The 26,547-nt window shown below is 45.0% G+C and overlaps 1 protein-coding gene across 1 annotated transcript in view; it reads left to right on the top strand.

Moving 5' to 3' along the window:
* The window catches only part of BCAS3 (BCAS3 microtubule associated cell migration factor), a 467,769-nt gene that overhangs the window by 7,700 nt on the left and 433,522 nt on the right, over nt 1-26,547 (top strand). The window contains exons 2-5 of the mRNA XM_083379706.1: nt 72-157; nt 2,765-2,819; nt 5,998-6,073; nt 11,838-11,944. Of these exons, the coding sequence (XP_083235832.1) occupies nt 87-157; nt 2,765-2,819; nt 5,998-6,073; nt 11,838-11,944 (309 nt within the window). The 5' untranslated portion in view covers nt 72-86. The remainder of the gene's footprint in view (nt 1-71; nt 158-2,764; nt 2,820-5,997; nt 6,074-11,837; nt 11,945-26,547) is intronic.

The raw sequence follows: 26,547 nt of genomic DNA, 5'->3' as shown, positions 1-26,547 counted from the left end.
CTGAAGAAGTGGGGGAATAAGAGAGTGTGAGAAATACCGGTAATTCAAAAACACTTTTTTTTTGATTCCAGGAATTAAGAACAATAATGGCTGCTGAATCTCCCCGCCGCCCAAGCCGATGTACTGGAGGAGTGATAGTCCGGCCACAGGCTGTTACGTAAGTGGTTAATAGCAATAGCACTTAGACTTACAGGGAGTGCAGAATTATTAGGCAAGTTGTATTTTTGAGCATTAATTTTATTATTGAACAACAACCATGTTCTCAATGAACCCAAAAAACTCATTAATATCAAAGCTGAATATTTTTGGAAGTAGTTTTTAGTTTGTTTTTAGTTATAGCTATTTTAGGGGGATATCTGTGTGTGCAGGTGACTATTACTGTGCATAATTATTAGGCAACTTAACAAAAAACAAATATATACCCATTTCAATTATTTATTTTTACCAGTGAAACCAATATAACATCTCAACATTCACAAATATACATTTCTGACATTCAAAAACATAACAAAAACAAATCAGTGACCAATATAGCCACCTTTCTTTGCAAGGACACTCAAAAGCCTGCCATCCATGGATTCTGTCAGTGTTTTGATCTGTTCACCATCAACATTGCGTGCAGCAGCAACCACAGCCTCCCAGACACTGTTCAGAGAGGTGTACTGTTTTCCCTCCTTGTAAATCTCACATTTGATGATGGACCACAGGTTCTCAATGGGGTTCAGATCAGGTGAACAAGGAGGCCATGTCATTAGATTTCCTTCTTTTATACCCTTTCTTGCCAGCCACGCTGTGGAGTACTTGGACGCGTGTGATGGAGCATTGTCCTGCATGAAAATCATGTTTTTCTTGAAGGATGCAGACTTCTTCCTGTACCACTGCTTGAAGAAGGTGTCTTCCAGAAACTGGCAGTAGGACTGGGAGTTGAGCTTGACTCCATCCTCAACCCGAAAAGGCCCCACAAGCTCATCTTTGATGATACCAGCCCAAACCAGTACTCCACCTCCACCTTGCTGGCGTCTGAGTCGGACTGGAGCTCTCTGCCCTTTACCAATCCAGCCACGGGCCCATCCATCTGGCCCATCAAGACTCACTCTCATTTCATCAGTCCATAAAACCTTAGAAAAATCAGTCTTGAGATATTTCTTGGCCCAGTCTTGACGTTTCAGCTTGTGTGTCTTGTTCAGTGGTGGTCGTCTTTCAGCCTTTCTTACCTTGGCCATGTCTCTGAATATTGCACACCTTGTGCTTTTGGGCACTCCAGTGATGTTGCAGCTCTGAAATATGGCCAAACTGGTGGCAAGTGGCATCTTGGCAGCTGCACGCTTGACTTTTCTCAGTTCATGGGCAGTTATTTTGCGCCTTGGTTTCTCCACACGCTTCTTGCGACCCTGTTGACTATTTTGAATGAAACGCTTGATTGTTCGATGATCACGCTTCAGAAGCTTTGCAATTTTAAGAGTGCTGCATCCCTCTGCAAGATATCTCACTATTTTTGACTTTTCTGAGCCTGTCAAGTCCTTCTTTTGACCCATTTTGCCAAAGGAAAGGAAGTTGCCTAATAATTATGCACACCTGATACAGGGTGTTGATGTCATTAGACCACACCCCTTCTCATTACAGAGATGCACATCACCTAATATGCTTAATTGGTAGTAGGCTTTCGAGCCTATACAGCTTGGAGTAAGACAACATGCATAAAGAGGATGATGTGGTCAAAATACTCATTTGCCTAATAATTCTGCACTCCCTGTATATGCTGCTTCATAGTGCTTTTACAACCTTCTCTAAGCAGTTTACAGAGTCAGCCTTTTTGCCCCCAACAATCTGGGTCCTCATTTTACTGACCTCGGAAGGATGGAAGGCTGAGTCAACCCCTAGCCAGTCAGGATTGAACTCCTGGCAGTGGGCAAAGTCAGCCTGCAACATTGCATTTTAATCATTGCATGACCATGGCAAGGAAGGAAAGGAAGGGAGGGAGGGAGGAAGGGAGGGAGGAATAGCACTTATGTACTGCTTCATAGTGCTTTGCAGCCCTCTCTAAGCAGTTTATAGAGTCAGCATTTCCCCCCCAACAATCTGGGTCCTCATTTTACCGACCTCGGAAGGAGGGAGGGCTGAGTCAACCTTGAGCCAGTCAGGATCAAACTCCTGGCAGTCGGCAGAATCAGCCTGCAATACTGCATTCTAACCACTGCGCCAGCATGGCTTTACAGTATGTAGATACAATTCCATATTGTTCATCTAAAGCAGGGATCCCCAACCTCCGGGCTGTGGACCAGTACCGGGCCACGGCATGCCAGCAACCGGTCCACACAAACAAGCAAAGCCCTTTCCAGGCCTTTGTAGGCAGTCTTAATTCTGTATGAGTATTTCAAATTCTGCCATTTTTCTTAGAAACCCTCTCTTAACTTTTGAAGTCAGTTTTTAATCTTCAAGCAGTTTGTAGGTACACTTACTTTTATAAAATTGTTCATAGTTGCATGTTAGGTTCCAGTGAGTAGTGATAACGGACGTATCGAAGTTGACTTTTGGGAAAAAAAATCTGTAGTGTTCAGAAAAATGCAGTTTTAAAGCTAACAAGTCAATGTTTCCTATCTTTTTTCTTTTCTTATGCCCTTCATTTCTTGGGGTTACTGTTTATTACTCCCATTTTGTGATGTGCATGATGCTGCTTAACCTGTAATTCCACCAGGGCTACATTTGTGTGTGTATATATAATAACCATCGTTGTTTTTTATGGATATTCATCTTTCTGTTCCAGGGAGCAGTCATACATGGAAAGTGTCGTTACATTCCTGCAAGATGTCGTACCGCAGGCAAGTGAAGCTGGCTTGTTGCAACGTTTTAAACTTTGTTCTCTTAAAATGGTTCCCCCCCAAAGAAAGTATGGGGGGGTGAAAGATGGGGGAAATGCAGAAAAGAGCGTGCCAAGTTACATTTATCAGTGGTTCATAGTTTGTCTATTGCAATAAGTCATAAGGTGATTGGTTGGATTTTGGTGTAACGTGTTATGCAAAGGAGTTGTATACTTTAAAAGAAATTAAATTCAGATTGTGAATAAATAATAATAATAATAATAATAATAATAATAATAATGATGATGATGATGATGGTGATGATGATGATGATGATGGTTGGAAGGGACCTTGGAGGTCATCTAGTCCAACCCCCTGCGCTACTCGGAACATCTTACATTTTAAGGAGATACCTGGTTGATAGCTAGGACTAATGATTGACACGGGTTGCTGCCAGCATCCTAGGTATCAACCAGGTATCTCCTTAAAATGTAAGATGTTCTGAGTAGCGCAGGTTTATTTATATATATATAGCCTTCAAGATAGGCTGAAAACAGGAGATGGAGATTTGCCCCATGTTTGGGGCCTAGCAAGGTAATCTAAAGAGTTAACATTTGAAACATATCTTCCCTTGTAGAAAAAAAAAAAAAGCTAACAGAGCGAGAGAGACCTTGTGGCTTAGAGGCAAATAACACTGCCTCATATGCAATCAGCCCATGGTTCGAATCTCAGAAGGGTATGGCTGACTGATGACGACTAATAAGTCAGAAATGCATCTCAGTTTCCCTTTAATTCTTTGTTAGTAATTTACACAAATATAGGAATTGTCCGGTGTGACTACTGCCTGTTCGATAGCCTTCAAGATAGGCTGAAAACAGGAGATGGAGATTTGCCCCATGTTTGGGGCCTAGCAAGGTAATCTAAAGAGTTAACATTTGAAACATATCTTCCCTTGTAGAAAAAAAAAAGCTAACAGAGCGAGAGAGACCTTGTGGCTTAGAGGCAAATAACACTGCCTCATATGCAATCAGCCCATGGTTCGAATCTCAGAAGGGTATGGCTGACTGATGACGACTAATAAGTCAGAAATGCATCTCAGTTTCCCTTTAATTCTTTGTTAGTAATTTACACAAATATAGGAATTGTCCGGTGTGACTACTGCCTGTTCGATAGCCTTCAAGATAGGCTGAAAACAGGAGATGGAGATTTGCCCCATGTTTGGGGCCTAGCAAGGTAATCTAAAGAGTTAACATTTGAAACATATCTTCCCTTGTAGAAAAAAAAAGCTAACAGAGCGAGAGAGACCTTGTGGCTTAGAGGCAAATAACACTGCCTCATATGCAATCAGCCCATGGTTCGAATCTCAGAAGGGTATGGCTGACTGATGACGACTAATAAGTCAGAAATGCATCTCAGTTTCCCTTTAATTCTTTGTTAGTAATTTACACACACACACACACATATATATATATATATATATATATATATATATCCAGCAAAGCTATAAAAAACTGCACTACTCGGAACATCTTACATTTTAAGGAGATACCTGGTTGATACCTAGGATGCTGGCAGCCACCCGTGTCAACCATTAGTGCCAGTCAATTTGAGTGTTCAGTTGACTGAGTTTCACGTTTTATGAATAAAAGTTTTATAAAAGTTGGAAGGGACCTTGGAGGTCTTCTAGTCCAACCCCCTGCTCAGGCAGGAAACCCTATATACCATTACAGACAAATGGTTGTCCAGTCTCTTCTTAAAAGCTTCCAGTGTTGGAGCATTCACAGCTTCTGGAGGCAGGTTGTTCCACTGGTTAATTGTTCTAACTGTCAGGAAGTTTCTCCTTATATGATTGTAATCAAAATGGGGCCCCAGAGGGGGAGAAAATAATTAATGGGCTGCTTGAAACGTCAGTACTGTGCAGTATTGTAGGTGGACAAAAATTACCCTGTTCCTTCCAGCCCAGAATATTACTAGCTATGTAGTGTAGAAGGATGGTTAGAAAATGACAGCACGTAGACAGGAAGCCAGGACAGTGAAACTGTATCATTTTTGGAAAGAGGATGCCATATTTTATTCATTAGATTTTTATCCTGCCTTTATTATTTTATAAGTTTAAGTTTAAGTTTATTGAATTTATATACCGCCCTTTTCCCGTAGGACTCAGGGCGGTTTACAAAGTATTTAAAAACATCAATACAATACAAGAGTTAAAAACAGTTAAAATAATTAAATTAAAAAAAAAACTCTCAGCCTGGGCCGGAAAGCTCAAAGAGCCAGGTCTTCAGGTCCCGGCGGAATGACCGAAGGTCGGGGGCAGTCCTAAGCTCTACAGGCAGCTGATTCCAGAGGGCAGGCGCACCCACTGAGAAGGCCCTCCCCCTGGGTGTTATCCGCCGGCAGTCTTTTACCGGCGGCACCCTGAGAAGGCCCTCCAAGTGGGAGCGCACTGGACGAAGGGAACCTGATGCCGGCAGCAGGTGTTCCCTCAAATATCCCGGACCCAAGCCATTTAGGGCTTTATAGGTCATCACCAGCACCTTGAATCTCACCCGGAGGGCAACCGGAAGCCAATGCAGCTCGCGGAGTAGAGGTGTTACATGGGAGTATCGGGAAACCCCCATCACAACTCGCGCGGCCGCATTCTGCACCAGCTGAAGCCTCCGAGTGGTCCTCGAGGGCAGCCCCATATAGAGAGCGTTGCAGTAGTCCAACCGGGAGGTCACGAGTGCATGGGTGACTGTGCGTAGGGCATCTCGGTCCAGATAGGGTCGCAACTGTAAACGACTCAAGGCGGCGAACATGCGTCCCCCTTCCTCCTTTTATTTTCCCACAATCGCAACCCTTTGAGGTGGGTTGGGCTGAGAGAAAGCGGGACCGAAAGTCACCCAGCTGCCTTTCCCGGTTAAGGCGGCACTAGAACTCACCGTCTCCTGGTGATTGGCTCAAAGTCACCTCGCTGGCTTTACACGCCTACGAGGGGATTAGAACTCGGTTTCCTGGTTTTTCTACCGACACCAAATTGGCTCTGCAGTCTGGTCAACAGAGTAAGCTGTGAACTGTTCATCTGAGCAAAACGTCTTCAAAGAAAAACAGGGAAGCCCAGGTGCCTCGTGAAAAAGCATCTTTGTTCATCTCAAGGCTTTTTGTTTTTATCTTGAGCACATTAAACCTCTTCTTCTCCCCCCCCCCACCTTTACAGGCTTATAGCAGTACAGCTCCAACAGAAGAAAAAGAGAAAATTGTTTGGATCAGATTTGAAAATTCTGACTTGAATGGTAAGTGTTTCTCTTCCCCCCTCCCATTTCCCACCCCAGTTTATGGCCGTGCTGTTTATATTCAGTCTTGTGGTATCCGTATTTTAAGAGCTTGTTGTTGTTAGTTGCGAAGTCGTGTCCGACCCATCGCGACCCCATGGACAACCTTCCTCCAGGCCTTCCTGTCCTCTACCATCTTCTGGAGTCCATTTAAGCTCACACCTACTGCTTCAGTGACTCCATCCAGCCACCTCCTTCTCCGTCGTCCCCTTCTTCTCTTGCCCTCAACCTTTCCCAGCATTAGGCTCTTCTTCAGTGAGTCCTTCCTTCTCATTAGGTGGCCAAAGTATTTGAGTTTCCGCTTCAGGATCTGGCCTTCTAAAGAGCAGTCAGGGTTGATCTCCTCTAGGACTGACCGGTTGGATCGCCTGGCAGTCCAAGGGACTCGCAGGAGTCTTCTCCAGCACCAGAGTTCAAAGGCCTCAATTCTTTGGTGCTCAGCCTTTCTTATGTTCTAACTGTCAGGAACTTTCTCCTTATATGATTGTAATCAAAATGGGGCCCCAGAGGGGCTATCTCCTTCCATCTCGGACAACCTATGGAGCTAGTCCCCAACATTTCCCTTGCTAAGCAAGGCAATTCTTAAGCGTTCCGTTTTACGACCTTTTTTGCCATCGTTGTTCAAGAATCGCTGCAGTTATTAAGTGAATCATACGATTGTTCAGCAAATCTGCCTTCCCTCATTGACTTTGCTTGTCGGAAGCCAGCTGGGAAAGTTCGAACTGGTGATCACGTGAACCCTGGGACAGTGCAACAACCCTCATGTAAAAGCCAGCTGACAAGTGGGCAGATTTTGACCACACGATCATGGAATTGCTGGAATAGCCCCCCCCCCCCCCCGAACACCGTCCTTCTTGAAGATTATGTAGCCTTCCTCTTGCTGCGATTCCAGAAACGGGCCCAAGATTTTTACAGGATGCTGAAAAAGCAGTCGCAAGTCACTTTTTTCAGTGCCATTGTAACTTCGAACGGCCGCTAAACAAGTGGCTGTAAGTTGAGGACTAGGTGTATCTAGTCACAGGGAGGCCTATTCTTTGGTATAACGTCATTCCCTCCCCTTTAGTCGCCCTTCAAGGCCAATACAGGAAGATTTCCGCCCCTGAAGAGATGACGTTCCTGTGACTGGACCAGGGCTAGGCAAGCTTGGCTCTTTTGTGACTCGTGGACTTCAACTCTCAGAATTCCTGAGCCAGCCACGCTGAGTGGAAAGGGAGAGGTTTCCATGCTGAGCCATTCTGGCTCAGGAATTCTGGGAGTTGAAGTCCACGAGTCATAAAAGGACCAAGGTTGCCTATCCCTTGGATGCAGGATGTTTTTTTGCCCTGTGTCCTTTCACTGTTGAACAAAAGTGCAGGCTGTTGGGGATGACTCTTGGTTGTCTGCATCTCAAACTGAAGTGCAAAAGGTTCCTGTAGCCTGCAAATGACCAGCTGTCTGAAATCCTTCCATCCCTCACCACCCAGTCAGAGCTGAAGAAGCTTTTTGGATGAGAAGCGAAACTGTCACGGTTCTGGTAGATGAGATCACTTAAAAGAGCCTTGGTGGAGCAGTGGGCTAATGCCTCCTTAAGTAACACCAGCTGCCTGCCATTAGTGCAGGTTCGAGTCCCCCCAGGCTCAAGGTTGACTCACCCTTCCATCCTTCCGAGGTAGGTAAAATGAGGACCCAGATTGTTGGGGGCAATAAGCTGACTTTATAATAATGCCGCTTGGGGGGGGGAAAGCCCTAATAAGCAGGCATATACATAGAATGAAGGCTACTGCTAAGCTTGTAAAGCCGCCCTGAGTCTTCGGAGAAGGGTGGGATATAAATGGAATTAAAATAAAAATAAATAAAAATAAAAGAACTTCAAGGCAAGGATTTCTTCCTCAAAGAATATTTTATTTAGGAAACAAAATATCGGCATGTGCAAAGGTGAACCCAAGACTAAAATCCCTTCCTTCAGGCTACAGAATAACACATTACAATTCCCACCCCAAATTGCTGTCATAAATTACGCTCACCAATTATTTCCAAACAGGGGGCTCTCCTCCGAGCTTTCCAGCCTGCCAAAACTCTTATCCACACTGATCTTGGTTCTCACACAGATGTATTGTTTTGGCTAACTGGGAAACTTCACATCGCCCCCTCCCTCATCTAAAATCTCTAAACTAAAATGTGGCAACGAAGACAAAATGAAAAGTGGCTTCAGTTCAGTCGGTCACCTCTGGGATAACCGTACAATGTTGTCAGGTGTTTTGCGGCGGCGCTTACCGAACGGTGACTTGTGCCCGGGGATCAACTTTTTATCAATTGGATATATGAATGAACACCCTAGCTTAGTTGGATATTATCTTTGAAAGTGGAAACGATGCAGCACCAGGATACATCGAGCAATACTTGGCTAGAATTGAATCTGCCTGTCTGGGTCCCTTCTGCTGAAAATTCTCTCTCATATGGGATGCGGGTGACATAGCAGGGCTTCCGGGAATAGCCCCGCCTTCTTAGAATACCATCCTTCTTGGAAGTTTATGTAACCCCCTGTGGGAAGCGAGCGCCCCCCCACCAGAGAATGGGACATTTTGGGAATATTAAAAAGAGGCAGGATAGACTATTTCCCCAAAAGGAGAAATGGAGACAGATCTTAATAAAGGCAGAAAGCAGCCCCAGTCTTTCTTAATAGACTCAGGCAGAGGCCTCAGGTCTTTAGAGATGGATAGTTTGTACCTATTAAGAAATACTAGGCCCGTGGTGGTGAACCTATGGCACGCGTGCCACAGGTGGCACGCAGAGCCCTCTCTGTGGGCACGCGTGCCGTCACCCCAGTCCTAGGCTTTCGGCTCGGTTTTATAAAACCTTTTCGCTTTGGGCCTCTGCCGCCGTGTGCAAAAAAATAAAAAATAATTCAACTTTTCACGGGGAAAAAAAAAGATCTCGCAAAGTTGGAATTGATTGATTGAACTTTTTAGTCTCACCCAGTCTGCTGTTACCACTGCAGCCACGCCCACCCAATTAATTTAATTTAATTTAATTTAATTTAATTTAATAATTAAATTAATAATTTAATTGGCCACACCCACCCAGCACCTGACGATACATAAATGGGTTTTGGGTTGCAGTTTGGGCACTCGGTCTCTAAAAGGTTTGCCATCGCTGTACTAGGCCAATCTATTCATAAACAAAAGGCCTTCAGCCCCCACAGCTGATGGGATTAAGAATTTGCATCCCCTCAACCCAAATTCAAAGACAGGATGTGACCTTTTAGGCACAATGGGAATCGCCCAACACCCTCTTCAGACTAGCAAAAGACACAGAAGCCCACCTCATTGCACAACCCGGAAGCACTTCCACTTCAAAGTCTCAGAGCCCCATAAAGATCCATCCCCCCCAGCCAGCCACCTGCTCAGCTGTCCCAGAACTGCATGCTGTTGCTGGTTCTGTTCATCAAAAAGCAACAACCACCTTTTCCTAAGCAGTCAGCCTTCTTTTTTTTTTTTATTCCCGCCTTGGAACTGGACTTGATTTTTCTTCCAATATTCCAATTCCAGAAACAGGCCCAAACTGTTTACGGGTAGTCCTCAGCTTATGACTGTAATGGAGCCGGCCCATTATAGTCATGGGTTGTGAGGGTTGCAAAGTGGGTCATCCTGATTTAACCACTGCAGTGATTCACTTAACTGTAGCAAAAAAGGTCATAAAATGGGGCAAAACCTCACTTAACAAATGTCTCATTTAGCAACAAAAATGTGGGGCTCAATTCTGGTTGTAAGTTGAGGACAACCTCTATATCTATATCTATATTTATATCTATATCTATCTATATCTATGTGTGTGTGTGTGTGTGTGCGTGTGTATAATCTATATCTGTATCATCTGTCTGTCTGCCTATCTATATCTATCTTATCTGCTTATCTCTCCCTCTCTATCTAGCCATCCATCCATCCATCCATCCATCCATCCATCAATGTATCTTACCTGTCTATCTTTCCTATCTATCTGTCTGTCTGTCTGTCTGTCTGTATCTGTCTGTTATGTCTGTCTGTCTGTCTGTCTGTCTATCTATCTATCTATCTATCTATCTATCTATCTATCTATCTATCTATCTATCTACCTACCTACCTATCTATCTTTCTATATGCCCACATCTACCTACCTCCCTACCCATCCATATCTATCTGCCTGTCTGTCTGTCTATCTATCTATCTATCTATCTATCTATCTATCTATCTATCTATCTATCTATCTATCTACCTACCTATCTATCTTTCTATATGCCCACATCTACCTCCCTCCCTACCCATCCATATCTATCTGTCTGTCTGTCTGTCTGTCTGTCTGTCTATCTATCTATCTATCTATCTATCTATCTATCTATCTATCTATCTATCATCTATCTATCTACCTATCTATCTTTCTATATGCCCACATCTACCTCCCTCCCTACCCATCCATATCTATCTGCCTGTCTGTCTATCTATCTATCTATCTATCTATCTATCTATCTATCTATCTATCTACCTACCTACCTATCTATCTACCTATCTATCTTTCTATATGCCCACATCTACCTAACTACCTCTCTACCCATCCATCTCTCTCTCTCTCTCTCTCTCTCTCTCTCTCTCTCTCTCTCTCTCTCTCACAAAGGCCCTTAAGAGACAATTACAGGTAGTCCTCCACTTACAACAGTTTATTTAGTGACTGAAGTTACAACGGCACTGAAAAAATTGAGTTATGACCATTCTTCACACTTATGCCCGTTACAGCAGCCCCATGGTCACATCATTTACATTCAGTTGCTTGACAACTGGTTTATATTTATGACGGTTGCAGTGTCTCGGGGGTCATGTGATCAGTCAATGGGGAAGCCAGATTCACTTCACAAGCCATGTTCCTAATTTAACAGCTGCAGTGATTCACTTAACTCCTGCGGCAAGGAAAGTCGTAAAAATGGGGCAAAACTCACTTACTAAGTGTCTCACTTAACAACATAAATTCTGGGCTCAGTTCAGGGACCACCTGGATTGCCCTCCATCCCCTTGAAATGTCACCACCACTCAAGAGATTTCTTACTGGGTGCTCAAAAGTTCATCAGAGCTCCCAGTTGCTTGACTGCTCTTGTTTGCGCACAGCTTTTGTTAATGGGCGAAGAAAGCCTTTTAGCAGGAACATATCAGTGATATGGAGGGACGCGGTGGCTCAGTGGGTTAGGACGCTGAGCTTGTCGATCAGAAGGTCGGCAGTTTGGCGGGTCGAATCCCGAGTGCCGCATAGCAGAGTGAGCGCCTGTTACTCGTCACAGCTTCTGCCAACCTAGCAGTTCGAAAGCACGTAAAAATGCAAGTAGAAAAATAGGGACCACTACAGTGGGAAGGTAACAGCGTTCCGTGGCGCCTTTGGCGTCTAGTCATGCCGGCCACATGACCACGGAGACGTCCTCGGACAAGCGCTGGCTCTTCGGCTTTGAAACGGAGATGAGCACCGGCCCCTAGAGTCGGAAACGACTAGCACGCATGTGCGGGGGAACCTTTACCTTTTTATCAGTGATATGACACGGGATAATGGAATATTTCATCTTCGTTTCCCACTATCCGTGAGCAGGGGGGTTGGACTAGAAGGCCTCCAAGGTCCCTTCCAACTCTGCTATCCGTTCTGTTATCCGTGCCAGCTCTTCAGACTCCGTGGAAGCCTTGTCCTAGTCTGCTGCTGCTGAACTTTGGATTTCTTTTTCTCATTTGTTTTTCAGATACCTTAAGGAACGTGGAGTTGCACGAAATGCACGGCACTGGGAACGAACCTCCTCTTCTGCTCACCATTGGCTACAGCGACGGGATACAGATATGGAGCATACCTGTGAGTTAACTCATGGCTACTTGGTACAAAGGGGTTCCTGGGACACCCCCTGATCCGTCTCAGATTGCGTTGATATTCAGTCGCCTGGCAGAAGGTCTGTGTGCGTTTATGAGGAGCAAAAAAAGGAAGGCAGCAGAATTTCAGTGAGGGAGTATAATAAATTCTATCCTCTGAGGTGAAGGTCATAAAGCTGCATTTTTCCCCCTATGTCTTTCTTTTCTGATTAAAGAAAGAATAAGTAGCCCTGGAGATGTTTCCTGCTCCTCTGAATGGCAAGAGGACACATATTGTGCAGAAACCCCAGCTTGGATCATAAGCCTCTCCAGAGAAAAGGATTGTAATGAGATCTTAAAGGATAACAGAGTTGGAAGGGACCTTGAAGATCTTCTAGACCAACCCCCTACTCCAGCAAGAGGCCCTGTACCGTTTCAGGCAAATGGTTGTCCAGTCTGCCCAGTGATGGAGCACCCATAGCTTCTGAAGGAAGCCATTCCTCTTTGTTCTCACTGTCAGACAAGTCATCCTTAATTCCAGGTTGCTTTTCTCCTGGATGAGTTTCCATCCGTTGCTTCTTGCCCTGCCTTCTGGTGCTTTGGAGAATAGCTTGACTCCCTCTTCTTTGGGGCAGCCCCTGAGATACTGGAAGACTGCTATCATGTCACCTCTAAGGAAGGGGAGCAAGTTGTCATCTTGGGATCCTGCAGAACCACTGCCAATTAATACAGGATGTGGTACATACCTAAGTGGATCTGGTGTAAAAATAACTTCCTTGGCTTATTTTTACAAAGTCTGAGTATTTAGGAGGATTTCCCCAATTCAAGTCTGATTCATAACCTCTTCCTACTTACGTAACAGATGCTGCTGCTGATAATTTTCTGTCTTGGCATAAAAGCCATTTTATGCGAGACCAGACCCTGACATTCAGGAAAACTGGATTACAGTCCTTGACTTATGACCACAGTTGGAACCACTGTTCCTGTAGCTAAGCAAGGCAGTTGTTAGGTGAATCGCACCTGATTTTTTACAATCCTTTTTTGTGGTGATGGTTAAGTGAATCACGGCAGTTACGTGAATCACATGGTCATCAAACGAATCCCGCTTCCCCCATTGACTTTTGCTTGTTGGGAGCCAACTGGGAAGGTCGTAAATGCGAATCACATGAATCCAGGACACTCCAACCATCGTAAATACATACCGATTGCTTCAAGTGCCCAAATTTTGATCACATGACCATGGGGAACGTTGAAATAGTTTGTGGGTGTGGGTGTGTAAGTGTGAGGACCCATTGTAAGCCACTTTCTTTTTTTCCGGTGGTGCTGTAATTTCAAAGGGCTGCTAAATGAACGTTTGTAAGTGGAAGACTAGAATAGAATAGAATAGAATAATGAAAGAACGGAATAGAAGAGAATAATATTAGAATAGAATAGAATATTAGAATAGAATAATATTAGAATAGAATGTAATAGAATCTTTATTGAGAATAGAATAGAATAGATTAGAATAATATTAGAATAGAACATTGAGAATAGAGTAGAATAGAATAGAATAGAATAGAATAGAATAGAATAGAATAGAATAGAATAGAATAGAATAGAATAGAATAGAATAGAATAATGAAAGAACGGAATGGAAGAGAAGACAATAATATTAGAATAGAATAGAATATTAGAATAGAATGTAATAGAATCTTTATTGAGAATATAATAGAATAGAATAATATTAGAATAGAATATTGAGAATAGAATAGAATAGAATAATGAAAGAGGAATGGAATAGAATACAATAGAAAAATAACTATAATAATAACTGTTATTATAAAGTTATAACTTTATAATAATAACTTTATAATAATGACAATAATAACTTTATTGTCACTTTACAATGTACAATAATCGGCATACATTAAAATGAAATTTTGTTGCATTCGCCACCTCCGATATACACTACATAAACATGACAAATGTAAATAAATAAATACAGAATTATGCGTATATGTTTACAGACAAAGTACTTTAAGACTCCATAGATGACACGACTTTCCCTCCTTTTAAAAAAAAATTTTTCCCCTCTCCTGCCAGCTGTCATTTCTGCAAAATGAGCAGTAGGTGCCGCTCACGTATTGAGCAAGATTGTCTGTTTCAGTAACTGTGGTTCACTCATGAAGTGCTGAAGGGGGAACAAAAGAAACCGGCAGGAGATTTTGCGTTAATCAGTGGTTACTCAAAGTAACCGCGCAGTGCGCTCTTGTGCCCTCCTGTTCCCCACCCCCACCCATCCAATCCTGCCCTTAGGACAGGGGTAGGCAACCTTGGCTCTTTGGTGACTCGTGGACTTCGACTCCCAGAATTCCTGAGCCGGCTATGCTGAGGAGAAAGGGAGAGGTTTCCATGCTGACCCACGCTGGCTCAGGAATTCTGGGAGTTGAAGTCTATTACCCTAATTCAGGGGTAGGCAACCTTGGCTCTTTTATGACTCATGGACTTCAACTTCCAGAAATCCTGAGCCGGCATGGCTCAGCATGGAAATTTCTCCCTTTCCCCTCAGCATGGCTGGCTCAGGAATTCTGGGAGTTGAAGTCTATTACCCTAATTCAGGGGTAGGCAACCTTGGCTCTTTGATGACTCGTGGACTTCAACTCCCAGAATTCCTGAGCCGGCATGGCTCAGCATGGAAATTTCTCCCTTTCCCCTCAGCATGGCTGGCTCAGGAATTCTGGGAGTTGAAGTCCACGAGTCCTAAAAGAGCCAAGGTTGCCTACCCCTGGCTTAGGAGAACGCTTGCCGGTTGTGAAGAATTGTGGGGATCTCTCCCCTTCATAGAGTAGATTAGGTGGAGAGTTGGATTTAGGTAGCCCTATCCTATTCCCTGTTGTGACTATGTTTTTTAAGGGAAACCCCTGAACTGCTTGCCTCCCTTCAGGTAGGAAAGAGGTTTATTCACACCGGTTGGGCCTCACACATCTGTACTGCTAATCTAGTAAGCTCTGAGGATGTCTGTGGAGATTCCCAATCATCTAGATCAGGGGTGTCAAACTGCCAGCCTGCGGGCCGGATGCGTCACGGCGAAACCTGCGCCCACCTCATTGCCGACGGTGGCAAAAATAGTCGTGATATGTCGCGACGCGTGTCCCCGTGACGTTGCGAGTTTGACACCCCAGTTCTAGATCACGGATGGCTGCCCCAGGGGTGCTTTTCAAAAGGCAACTGAACTTTCTTGGTTTGTTAGGTTCCCCCCCCCCTTGAGAACGTGGCGCTTCTCACACAAGAAGCTTTTCCGGTTCTCTGCTCCTTCAGAACTGGAGGAGCTCCTTGGATGAGAAGCGAAACATTTTCAGGGGGAAAAACCACCACCAAGAAAGTCTTAGTTGCCTTTGGGATAAGTTCTAAGAAACTGCAGACGTCCTTGGTATATGGATAATAACAACAACAACAACAACAACAATAATAATAATAATTTGAGTGTTCAATTGACTGAGTTTTATGCTTGATGAATAAACGTTTTATATAATAATAAAGTTGGAAGGGACGTTGGAGGTCATCTAGTCCAACCCCCTGCTCAGGCAGGAAACCCTACACCATTTCAGACAAATGGCTGTCCAGTCTCTTCTTAAAAACTTCCAGTGTTGGAGCATTCACCACTTCTGGAGGCAGGTTGTTCCACTGGTTAATTGTTCTCACTGTCAGGAAGTTTCTCCTTTGTTCCAGGTTGCTTCTCTCCTTGGTTAGTTTCCATCTGTTGCTTCTTGTCCTGCCTTCGGGCGCTTTGGAGAATAGCTTGACTCCCTCTTCTTTGGGGCAGCCCCTGAGATACTGGAACACTCCTATCATGTCACCCCTAGTCCTTCTCTTCATTAAACTAGACGTACCCAATTCCTCAACTTACGATCACAATTGGGACCCAAATTTCCACTGCTAAGCAAAGTGAGCCGTGTCTGCTTTTACAACCTTTCTTTGGCCCTGGTTGTTAAGCTAATGATTGCAGTTGTTAAGTGAGCCCTGCAGTCGTTAAGCAAATCCAGCTTCTCCCCATTGACTTTGCTTAGTCAGAAGCTAGCTGGGAAGGTCGCAAATGGCGATCACGTGACCCCAGAATGCTGCAACTGTCATGAATACATGCCCGTGGCCAAAAACCTGAATTCTGATCCCGTGATCATGGGGATGCTGCCTTGGTTGTAAGTGCCTGGGCCAATCATAAGTCCTTCTTTTTTCAGTGCTGTTGTAACTTTGAATATTCGCTAAACAAACGATAGTAAGTTGAGGAAAACTTTGTACTTTTTAAAGTCAGGGGAGTTTTAGCAGCATCCTCCGCAAACTTTCTATGGGCCTCGGAATCTCCTTTGAACAACAGCACCCAGTAATTGAAGTGAAGATGGTTTTGCTTTGCGAGCAAGTCATTTTATGAACACCGTAACAGAATAACAGAGTTGGAAGGGACCTTGGAGATCATCTAGTCCAACCCCCTGTTCAGGCAGGAAACCCGATACCATTTCAGACAAATGGCTGTCCAATCTTTTCTTGAAAGCCTCCAGCGTTGGGAGTGCCCACAATTTCTGGAGGCAAGTCATTCCCCTGATTAATTGTTCCAGTTGTTATAAAATTTCTCCCTTGTTCTAGACTGCTTGTCTCCTTGGTTAGTTTCCATCTGTTGCTTCTTGCCCTGCCTTCGGGTGCTTTGGAGAATGGGTTGACCCCCTTTTCTTTCTGGCAGCCCCTCAGATATTGGAACACCGCTATCATGTCCCCCCTCGTCCTTCTCTTCGTTAGACCAGACGTACCCAGTTCCCGCAACCGTTCCCTATATGGTTTAGCCTCCAGTCCCCTAATGATCTTTGTTGCTCTTCTCTGCACTCTTTCTAGAATCTCAGCATCTTTTTTACATCGTGGTGACCAAAACCGGATGCAGTGTTCCAAGAGTGGCCTTACCGAGGCCTCGTAAAGTGGGATTAACACTTCACGTGATCTTGATTGTATCCCTCTGTCTCTGTCTCTGAGTGCTTTAGCCCAGACAGTTTTCAGGTATAGGTAAAGGTAAAGGTTCCCCTGCACATGCATGCTAGTCGTTTCCAACTCTAGGGGCCGGTGCTCATCTCCGTTTCAAAGCCGAAGAGCCAGCGCTTGTCCGAGGACGTCTCCGTGGTCATGTGGCCGGCATGACTAGACGCCAAAGGCGCACGGAACGCTGTTACCTTCCCACCGGAGTGGTCCCTATTTTTCTACTTGCATTTTTACGTGCTTTCGAACTGCTAGGTTGGCAGAAGCTGGGACGAGTAACAGGCGCTCACTCTGTTACGTGGCACTCGGGATTCGACCCGCCAAACTGCCGACCTTCTGATCGACAAGCTCAGCGTCCTAACCCACTGAGCCACTGCGTCCCTTTTCAGGTATAGGGGGACAAAAAAAAAGAAGTCACCCATGAAGTCTGCTCCTCTTCCCAAACGATTAGAGTCAAGAGCACGCCCCTGTGTCATGGTGCTCTTTAACCGCCTTGTGCTACCTCCATCTTAACATTTCTATATTTAGAAATATTTTTACCCCCCCTCCTCCCCGGCCCTCTTTGGAAATGTCTGCCAAGCTGCCGCCCTCCCCGTATCGTGTGTTAAAGTCCCACGCCGAAACTCACTTTTATCTGGAGTGTTGTACTTTGGCTCTCCATTCAGCTGGACACCTATTCAGCACTTCATAAGCCGAATGTGCTCCAGGCAACCCAGTTTGTGTCTGAGTGATTATGAAGTGTTTATGACAGTTCCTAAGCCGACACCCTGCGTAATGGTGTTACATGGGACTTGGAAACACTTCTCGGCCCCTTTCGTTTCTGACGGCGTGTCTCTTTCCAGTCTGAGTGGTTTTTTGCATTAAATCCCTTCTGAGTCAGATCTTTTGACTACCAAAGTGTTACTTGCAAATGGAGTATCCCATTTAGATGTGCTTCAAAAGGATTCTCTGTTAACGGCTGGGGCAGAAGAACAGCTCCGGATGAGTTGTTTTTTTTTTTTTAAGTGCAGTTGTGTTAATCTATAAAACACGAGAAGAGAAGCTTTTTTTTTTTTAAAGGAAAGTGTGGGTGGGAAGGTTAAAAGCCCTCTTTAAACAAGAAACGAAATTGTGTGTTTGTGCAGTGAAATCAGACAAACCGTAAAGGGTATGATTTATGAGTTGGAAACGTGGGATTTTTTTTTTTGCTATAATTACGTTTTTGCTTGTTTTTTCCCCCCCCCCTCCCGTCCTCCTTTCCTCCTCCTCCTCCTATGTGGAGAGCTATGTCATAAGAAAGCATGTGGAGCCGAATGAAGCCTGATCAAAACGGGCATTGCTGAGGCGTGAGAAATGTTTACTTATTACTTCTGCGTTGTGCAGAACAGCTCAGGGCTGAATTAAAGGCCGGATTGTGTAGTTCTACGGTATAAAAACCCTATGCAAGTAGCCCTCAACTTAACAGCCACAATTGAGCCCCAAATTATTGTTGCTAAGCGAGACAGTTGTGAAGTGAATTTTGCCCCATTTTATGATCTTTTTTTGTTGTTGCCACAGTTAAGTAAATCACTGCTGTTGTTAAGTTAGGAACATGGTTGTTAAGCGAATCCGGCTTTCCCCCATTGACTTTGCTTGTCAGAAGGTCGCAAAACGGGATCCCGTGATCCCAGGGCATTGCGACCGTCATAAATGTGGGTGCGCCGGATTTATGGAACCGTCTTCCGGTTGAGCTCCGGATGGCGCCCGACCTGCGCTCCTTCCGGCGCGATCTAAAGACGTATCTCTTTGAACAAGCTGGCCTGGCCTGATGGGATGGGGTTGGGTTTTTATTATTTTTAATGTGTTTTAATCTATTGTAAGAGTTGTGGGCATTTGTTTAATCTCTTTTAATTTTTGTATTTTGTCTTTTAACATGTATTGCCCTGTTCACCGCCCTGAGTCCTTCGGGAGAAGGGCGGTATACAAATAAAATTAATAATAATAATAATAATAATATTAATAATAATAATAATAATAATAATAATAATAATAATAATAATAATAATATAATAAATATGAGTCAGTTTCCACGTGTCCGAATTCTGATCATGTGAGCACGAGGATGCTGCAAGGAGGGCCGTAAGTGTGAAGAACGGTCGCAAGTCATCTTTTTTTTTAGTGTGACTTTGAACAGTCACTAAATTGACTGTTGTATTCAAAAGAAAAGAAAAAAAAACCTCATACTAGTAGTTGATCAAAACCGTTCCAAAATACTAACAGAAAAGCTAACTCCGGGTAGCCCTCAACTTACGACCATTTAGTTTAGTAACCGTTCAGCGGTTTAGTGACTGTTCAGAGTTAACAGTGGCACTGAAAAAAAAAGTGACTTACGCCTGTTTTTCACACGTTGCAGCAACCCTGAGGTCACGTGATCAAAAGTGGAAAGCTTGGCAACTGGCGCGTATTTGTCGATCATCGCAGCATCTGAGGGGTCACATGATCGCCGTTTCTGACCTTCCCATCTGGCTTCCAACAAGCAAAATCAAGGGTGGAAGCTGGATTTGCTTAATGACTGCAGTGATTTGCTTAGCCAACATGATAGCAAAGGCTCACAACGTCAGGTCTGACTCGCTTAGCGACCACCTTGCCTAGCAACGGAAATTCTGGTCCTAGTGGTAGTCGAGGACTTCCTGTGCTGCACTGCTCTTTTAGATCCCTTTTCTCCAGCAAAACATATGAACATAGGCAGCCCTCGACCTACAACCACACTTGAGACCGAAATTTCTGTTGCTAAGCGAGACGTTTGCTGCCCCCATTTTATGACCTTTTTTTTTGACGCAGTTGCGAAGTGGATCACTGCAGTTGTTCAGTTAGCAGCATGGTTGTTAAGTGAATCTGGCTTCCCCATTGGCTTTGCTGGTCAGAAGGTCGCAAAAGGGGATCACGTGACACCCCTCCCCCCTCCCCCCTCCCCCACCGGGACGCTGCAACCGTCATAAATACGAGTCAACTGCCAAACGGCTGGATTTTGATCGTGTGACCTGCAACGGTTGTGTCAAAAATGGTCCAAAGTCACTTTTTTTCCCCATCACCATTGTAACTTTGAGCGGTCATTTAATGAACTGTTGTAATTCGAGGACTGTCGGGAAATTGTAGCGAGAGCAAGGTTGTTGTTTGCAACTGATAGAAATATAGTCAGGGAATATTCCTTTACTTTTGATCAACAGAAGCAGATGACTTTGAACCACCAGGACAAGACAGATGCAGGCAGCACACAAAACCACGCCCCCTCCAGTCCACGGGAAAAACTCTCCACGGAACCGGTCCCGGGTGGTGCCCAAAAGATTGGGGATCTCTTTTCCTAGGGCAGGATCTCTTTTCAACCTTTTCACCCATTGTACCACTTTTAGGATATGGCAACATCCGAGGACCACCGGTCGCCTAGCAAGGGGTCAAAAACTTGATGACCAAAAAAAAAAGAAGGAAAAAAGTGATGAAGTACAGGTAGTCCTCGACTTACAATAGTTCACTTAGTGACTGTTCAAAGTTACAATGGCACTGAAAAAAGTGCCCCCCAAGCCACAGCCGAGCAAGATACCTGCCTGCCCGCCCGGCGGCGCTCTTCCTCCTGTCCGAGGTTTTCATTGTTGGGAGCATTTCTGTTGAGGATTGGCAGCGGGGGTGGGGTGGGGTGGGTGTTTGGTTTTTATTCCCCCCCATCTGCTGGGTGGTTGCAGCAGGTTTTGGTCCCTTCACATGACCCTGGGACACTGTGACCGTCATAAATATGAATCAGTTGCCGAGCATCTGAATGTAAATCACAAGATCCTGGAGATGCTGCGACATTCCAGCTGATCAGCGCTTCTTCTGGGCTTAGAAGTGCCAGGATCGGTGCCGAGCTCCATCTGGATCCTGGCGCTCATCCTGGCGCTTCCGCTGAGCCCTGACAGCCCTGCAGCTCCAGCCGTCTCTCGCTCAGGCTTGTGCGGTGCTGCCACCGGTTCAGCTCATTCCCCTCCCCCGCTACCCCTTTTCTAGGATGGCCGCGTACCACCTGCCAGGTGCCAATGTACCCCAGGTAGTACCTGTACCACTGGTTGAAAAGCCCTGTCCTAGGGTCCCGAAGGAGATAGATGATGTTCTGACAGAATCCTTACATACTAGCCCTGAGAACTCTTGAAACATTAGATGTAATTGCTGTCCCTATTTTCAGAAACAGAGAAAGGAAGATAAAAGGTGACTTTCAACCATTGGTTTAGTGACCGCTTGAAGTTACAATGGCCTGAAAAATGTGACCGATGATTGTTTTTCACGCTTATCACTGTTGCAACAGCCCCATAGTCATGCGATCAAAATTCGGAGGCTTGGCAACCGGCTCGTATTTATGACGGTTGCAGTGCCCGGGGTCATGTGATCACCTTTTGCCATCTTCTGACAAGCAAAATCATACAGGTATTACTGGTAATACCGCTTTATGAAGCCTTAGTAAGGCCAGATCTGGAATCCCGGGTCCAGTTTTGGTGGACACAATACAAAAAAGAGGTTGAGACTTTGGGGAAAAAGTGCAAAGAAGAGCAACTCAGATGATTAAAGGCCTGGAGAGAAAAACATATGAAGAACGGTTGCAGGAATTCAGTATGGCTAATCTAGAGAAAAGAAGGACCGGGGGTGACATGATAGCAGCCTTCCAGTATCTCAGGGGCTGCCCCAAAGAAGAGGGAGTCAAGCTATTCTCCAAAGCGCCTGAAGCCAGGACAAGAAGCAACGGATGGAAACTCATCAAGGAGAGAAGCAACGAGGAACTAAGGAGAAACTTCCTGACAGTTAAAACAATTAACAAGTGGAACCACCTGCCTCCAGAAGTTGTGAATGCTCCAACACTGGAAGCCTTTAAGAAGAGACTGGACAGCCATTTGTCTGAAATGGTATAGGGTTTCCTGCTTCAGCATGGGGCTGGACTCTTATATTGTCAGTGCGAAAACATGTCAGTGTTTGGACATCTTGCGGTATCAGTATATTCCATGAATTAAGTTCTGCTCTTAAGACCCAAGGCTTTGTCTGGGTCAAAAGGGAGGAAGGCAGAATTGTGTCCCTTGGCTTACAACCACAATTGGGATCGGCATTTAGGTTGCTATAAATAAGGCAGTTGTTAATTGAGCCACACCCAACGTTACAACCTTTGCTGTTAAGTGAATCACACAGTGATTAAGTGAATCTGACTTTTTTTTGTTTTTTACTCGATCCTTTGGCACCATTCTTGTAGCTTAGAGCAGGGGTCCCCAACTCCTGGTTTGTGGACCGGTCCCGGTCCGCGGCGTGCCAGCAACCGGTCCGCACAAACAAGCAAAGACCCCATCCGTGGGATGCAGGCAGCATACAAAACCATACACTCTCTGGTCTGTGAAAAAACTTTTCTTCACGGAACTGGTCCCCGGTGCCCCCCAAAGTTGGGGACCTCAGGCTTAGAGGCCCCCAACCTTTTGGGCACCGGGGACCGCTTGCATGGAGGGAGGTTTTTCCGCGGACCAGAGGGTGCGTGATTTTGCACGCTGCCTGCATCCCACGGATGGGGTCTTTGCTTGTTTGTGCGGACTGGTTGCTGGCATGCCACGGCCCGCTACCGGTCCACGGACCGGGGGTTGGGCACCCATGGCTTAAAACACGCATTAATACAGAAATGAGGGGGGGGGGAGAGCAGACGTGGAGTTCTGGATTTACAACCATTCCTTTAGCAATCATTCGAATTTTTAACAACACCGGGGAAAAAGTGACTTACAACCGGTCCTCACCATTACAACAGTCACAACAACCCCAGAGAATTGGAGAAGCTGCTGAGCAGCAAATGTGAGCAGAATTTGGGCCAAGGTGTAGGAGGAATTCACCTGCAGCCAGGCGGTTAGAACTGAGCCTGCTTTCTTTCTGGAGAAAGTTTGTAAAGCAGTGCCTTGCATCAGGGAACAAAAGATGCTGGAATCTGGAGCTGCCTTAACATTTTCACCAACTGTACATCACAAAGTCAAACAAAAAACATTTGTTAGAAGGGATTATGAGGGCTGTCAGCCTCTAAGACTCCACAGAGACGCCAACCATTGATCAGCGGAGCCTTTGAAAAGTTGCCTACTGGAATAATCTCAGTAATGATTTTTTTTTAAAAAAATTAAAACGTTTTTTTCCCCTGCCTGTCTTTTGCAGCGTTAAAAACCCTCCCTAGTTAGGTTACGCCGAGCGGACTCTCTGTACTTGACCTTTATTCCCATGGGGCATTGCAAGGGCCCCTTATTTCAAAACTCATCTGCAAACCGTCAAGTCCAAGTTTTAGTAGCAATCCTTTTTGTTTCCTTAAGTCAGCTTGCTAGGGGATAAGGAAGTGGGGTGTGTGTAAGGAGAAGCAGGGGCCAGTGGCAGGGAAGATATGTTTTTATAAGAGTTTTTATTGAATTTTATAGGGTTAGGAAGAGGATGTAACCAGGGTAAGGATCAGGATTTGGGATGGGATTAGGATCGGGATTGGGGTAGGAATGGGGTCGGGAACAACATTGGGGTTGTTCCCCCAATAACATTTTCAAGCTTTAGCAAACAGACTATTGTCCGGGTACATAGGTTCAATTAAGGCTAATTAATATAACAGTAAATAGCTGTAATATATATGCTAAATGATAAATCATCAACGGTATCAGTTAGTCAATGCACATCATTCTCCTTACTAATATATATTCAAAATAACATATCACATTCATTTCTCGCTAGTTCGTTTTCCTAACCGTTGGTAAAATTTATCCCATGTTTTAAAAATAAGTTGAGTCCCCTTTCTCTTTAATCTCTCTATGGTACGAGAAAAGTAAAATACATAGATACTTCCAAAATCACTTTATAAGGAATGTACTTCTTTTAGAATGGGAAAGAATAAAGCAGAAAATCTATATTAAATGACCTGAGTGGCTTTCAACAATGGAAGCTTTTGCTTACCCAAACTGAATTAACTATGACAAAGTCGTTACCTGCAAAGCTATTCTTGATACGGAAGGAAAATTGAAAGACAGACAAGACTTAACATCGACAAGGTATTGACTCAGCATGGTGGCCATATTTGCCAATTCAAGCGAGAGATAGAAAAAGATGCAGAAGGCAATGGGATCTTATAAAGAACAGATAGAATTTGACCAACTGTTATTAAAAACAGACGAAAACCTGATTTAAGGAGCTTTACAGATTTCTGCTAAACCTGAAGATGGAAGAGGAACAAGTAAAAAGATACAATGACAACACGGGCAAAAGAACTTTGGATATTCTATAGATTTGGAAGACTGGCAAAAATTATGGGATGGAAATATTAAATTGACTAAAGCAGTTTCATATAAAGAAAATTTGCAGGGAAGATATGTTGTGGACTTCTAAAACAGACATGTCAAACACAAGGCCCGGGGGCCAGATCCGGCCCGCGAAGTGGTTTCACGTGGCCCGCGAAGCCATCCTGGAAAGAGTGAGGGAACGGCCCCCACTGCCTTGGCCCTGGCCCAGAGACCCTCCTCCTGCCAGAGACCCTCAGATCTGTCCCACTCCAGCCCAGGCCCCCATAGGCACCCTTGATGGCAACGATGTAGAGCTGGCCACGCCCACCCAGTAGGCCATACGCGCTCTAGCCACGCCCACCCAGTAGGCCACGCCCACCCTGCCCATACCCAGGACAACTGCAATGCTGATGCGGCCCTCAACGAAATTGAGTTTGACACCCCTGTCCTAAAAGATTCCGACTGACAGGGTCCAGGAAGAGAGCCTTCTCTGTCATTATCCATGCTTTCTGTACCATTCTCTCCCCTCCTCCCCCCCCACCTTGGAGGTGAGAAGACAGAACATAGAATAACACAGTTGGAAGGGACCTTGGAGGACCTTGGGAGCAGGAGACCCAATATTACTTCAGATAAATGATTACCCGGTCTCAGTCAGAATAGAGCTGGAAAGGACCTGGGAGGTCATCTAGTCCAGCCCCCTGCTCAAGCAGGAGACCCTATATCATTTCAGGCAAATGGCTGTCCAGTCTCTTCTTAAAAACTTCCAGTGTTGGAGCATTCACCACCTCTGGAGGCAGGTTGTTTCACTGGCTAATTGTTCTAACTGTCAGGAAATTCCTCCTTAGTTCCTCGTTGCTTCTCTCCTTGATTAGTTTCCATCCGTTGCTTCTTGTCCTGCCTTCAGGGCCTTTGGAGAATAGGTGGTAGACCCTCTGTTCTTAGTGACAGCCCCTCTATATGCTACCAGCTGCCTGCAATTAGTGCAGGTTCGCATCCCACCAGGCTCAAGGTTGACTCAGCCTTCCATCCTTCCGAGGTAGGTAAAATGAGGACCCAGATTGTTGGGGGCAATTAAGCTGACTTTGTAATAATGCCGCTTGGGGTGTGTGTGAAAGCCCTAATAAGCAGGCATATACATAGAATGAAGGCTACTGCTAAGCTTGTAAGCCGCCCTGAGTCTTCGGAGAAGGGCGGGATATAAATGGAATTAAAATAAAAAAATAAAAATAAAAATATAGAACATAGAACACAGAACAATAGAGTTGGGAAGGGGTCCTGAAGGTCTTCTAGTCCAACCCCCTGCTCGAGCAGAAGACCCTATACCAGGGATGGCGAACCTTTTAGAGTCCGAGTGCCTAAACTGCAACCCAAAACCCGCTTATGTATTGTCGGGTGCTGGGTGGGCATGGCCCATTGGGTGGGCGTGGCTGTGGGGGTAACGGCAGACTAGGTGGGACTCAAAAGTTCAATCCATTCCAACTTTGCGAGATCTTGTTTTTCCCCTTGAGAAGTTGAAATTGATTAATTGAACCTTTCCCCCCCCCCCCATACAGCGTCGGAGGCCTAAAGCGAAAAGGCTTTATAAAACCCAGCTGAAGGCCTAGGACTGGGGCAACGGAGCGCGTGCCCACAGAGAGGGCTCAGCGTGCCACCTGTGGTGTGCCATAGGTTCACCACCACGGCCCTATACCATTTCAGACAAGGGAAAGTTGGAAGGGACCTTGGAGGTCATCTAGTCCAACCCCCTGCTCAGGCAGGAAACCCTATACCATTTCAGACAAAGGGCTGCCCAATCTCTTCTTAAAAATTTGCAGTGTTGGAGCATTCACAACTTCTGGAGTCAAGCAGTTCCACTGATTAATTGTCCCCACTGTTAGGAAGTTTCTTTCCTTGGTTAGTTTCCATGCAATGTTTCTTGTCTTGCCTTCTGGTGCTTTGGAAAATCTTTATGGCAGCCCCTGAGATACTGGAACGCTGCTATCATGTCCCCCCCTCGTCCTTCTCTTCATTGAACTAGACATACCCAATTCCTGCAAACGTTCTTCGTATGTTTTAGCCTAATCACCTTTGTTGCACCTTCTCTGCACTCTTTCCAGAGTCTCAATATCATTTTTATATTGTGGTGAGCAGAACTGGATGCAGTATTCCAAGTATGGTCTTACTAAGGTTTTGCAAATCGCTACTAGAACTTCACATGATCTTGATTATATTCTTCTATTAAAGCAGTCTATAACTTTTGGGGCTTTTTTGGCCGCTGCTGGCTGCATGCTCCTGGCCTTCTGGAAAGGTGTGAAAACATGGCTTTGTGACCTGAGGTGGGCAACTCAGAATGACGTTTGTGGCTACCACATCAAGATCATTTTCT

This window comes from Vipera ursinii, assembly GCF_947247035.1.
Source record: "Vipera ursinii genome assembly, chromosome: 1".
In the NCBI taxonomy this organism is placed as follows: Eukaryota; Metazoa; Chordata; class Lepidosauria; order Squamata; family Viperidae; genus Vipera; species Vipera ursinii.
Note: the sequence above shows the minus strand (reverse complement) of the source record. Positions and strands in the feature narration are given on the sequence as shown.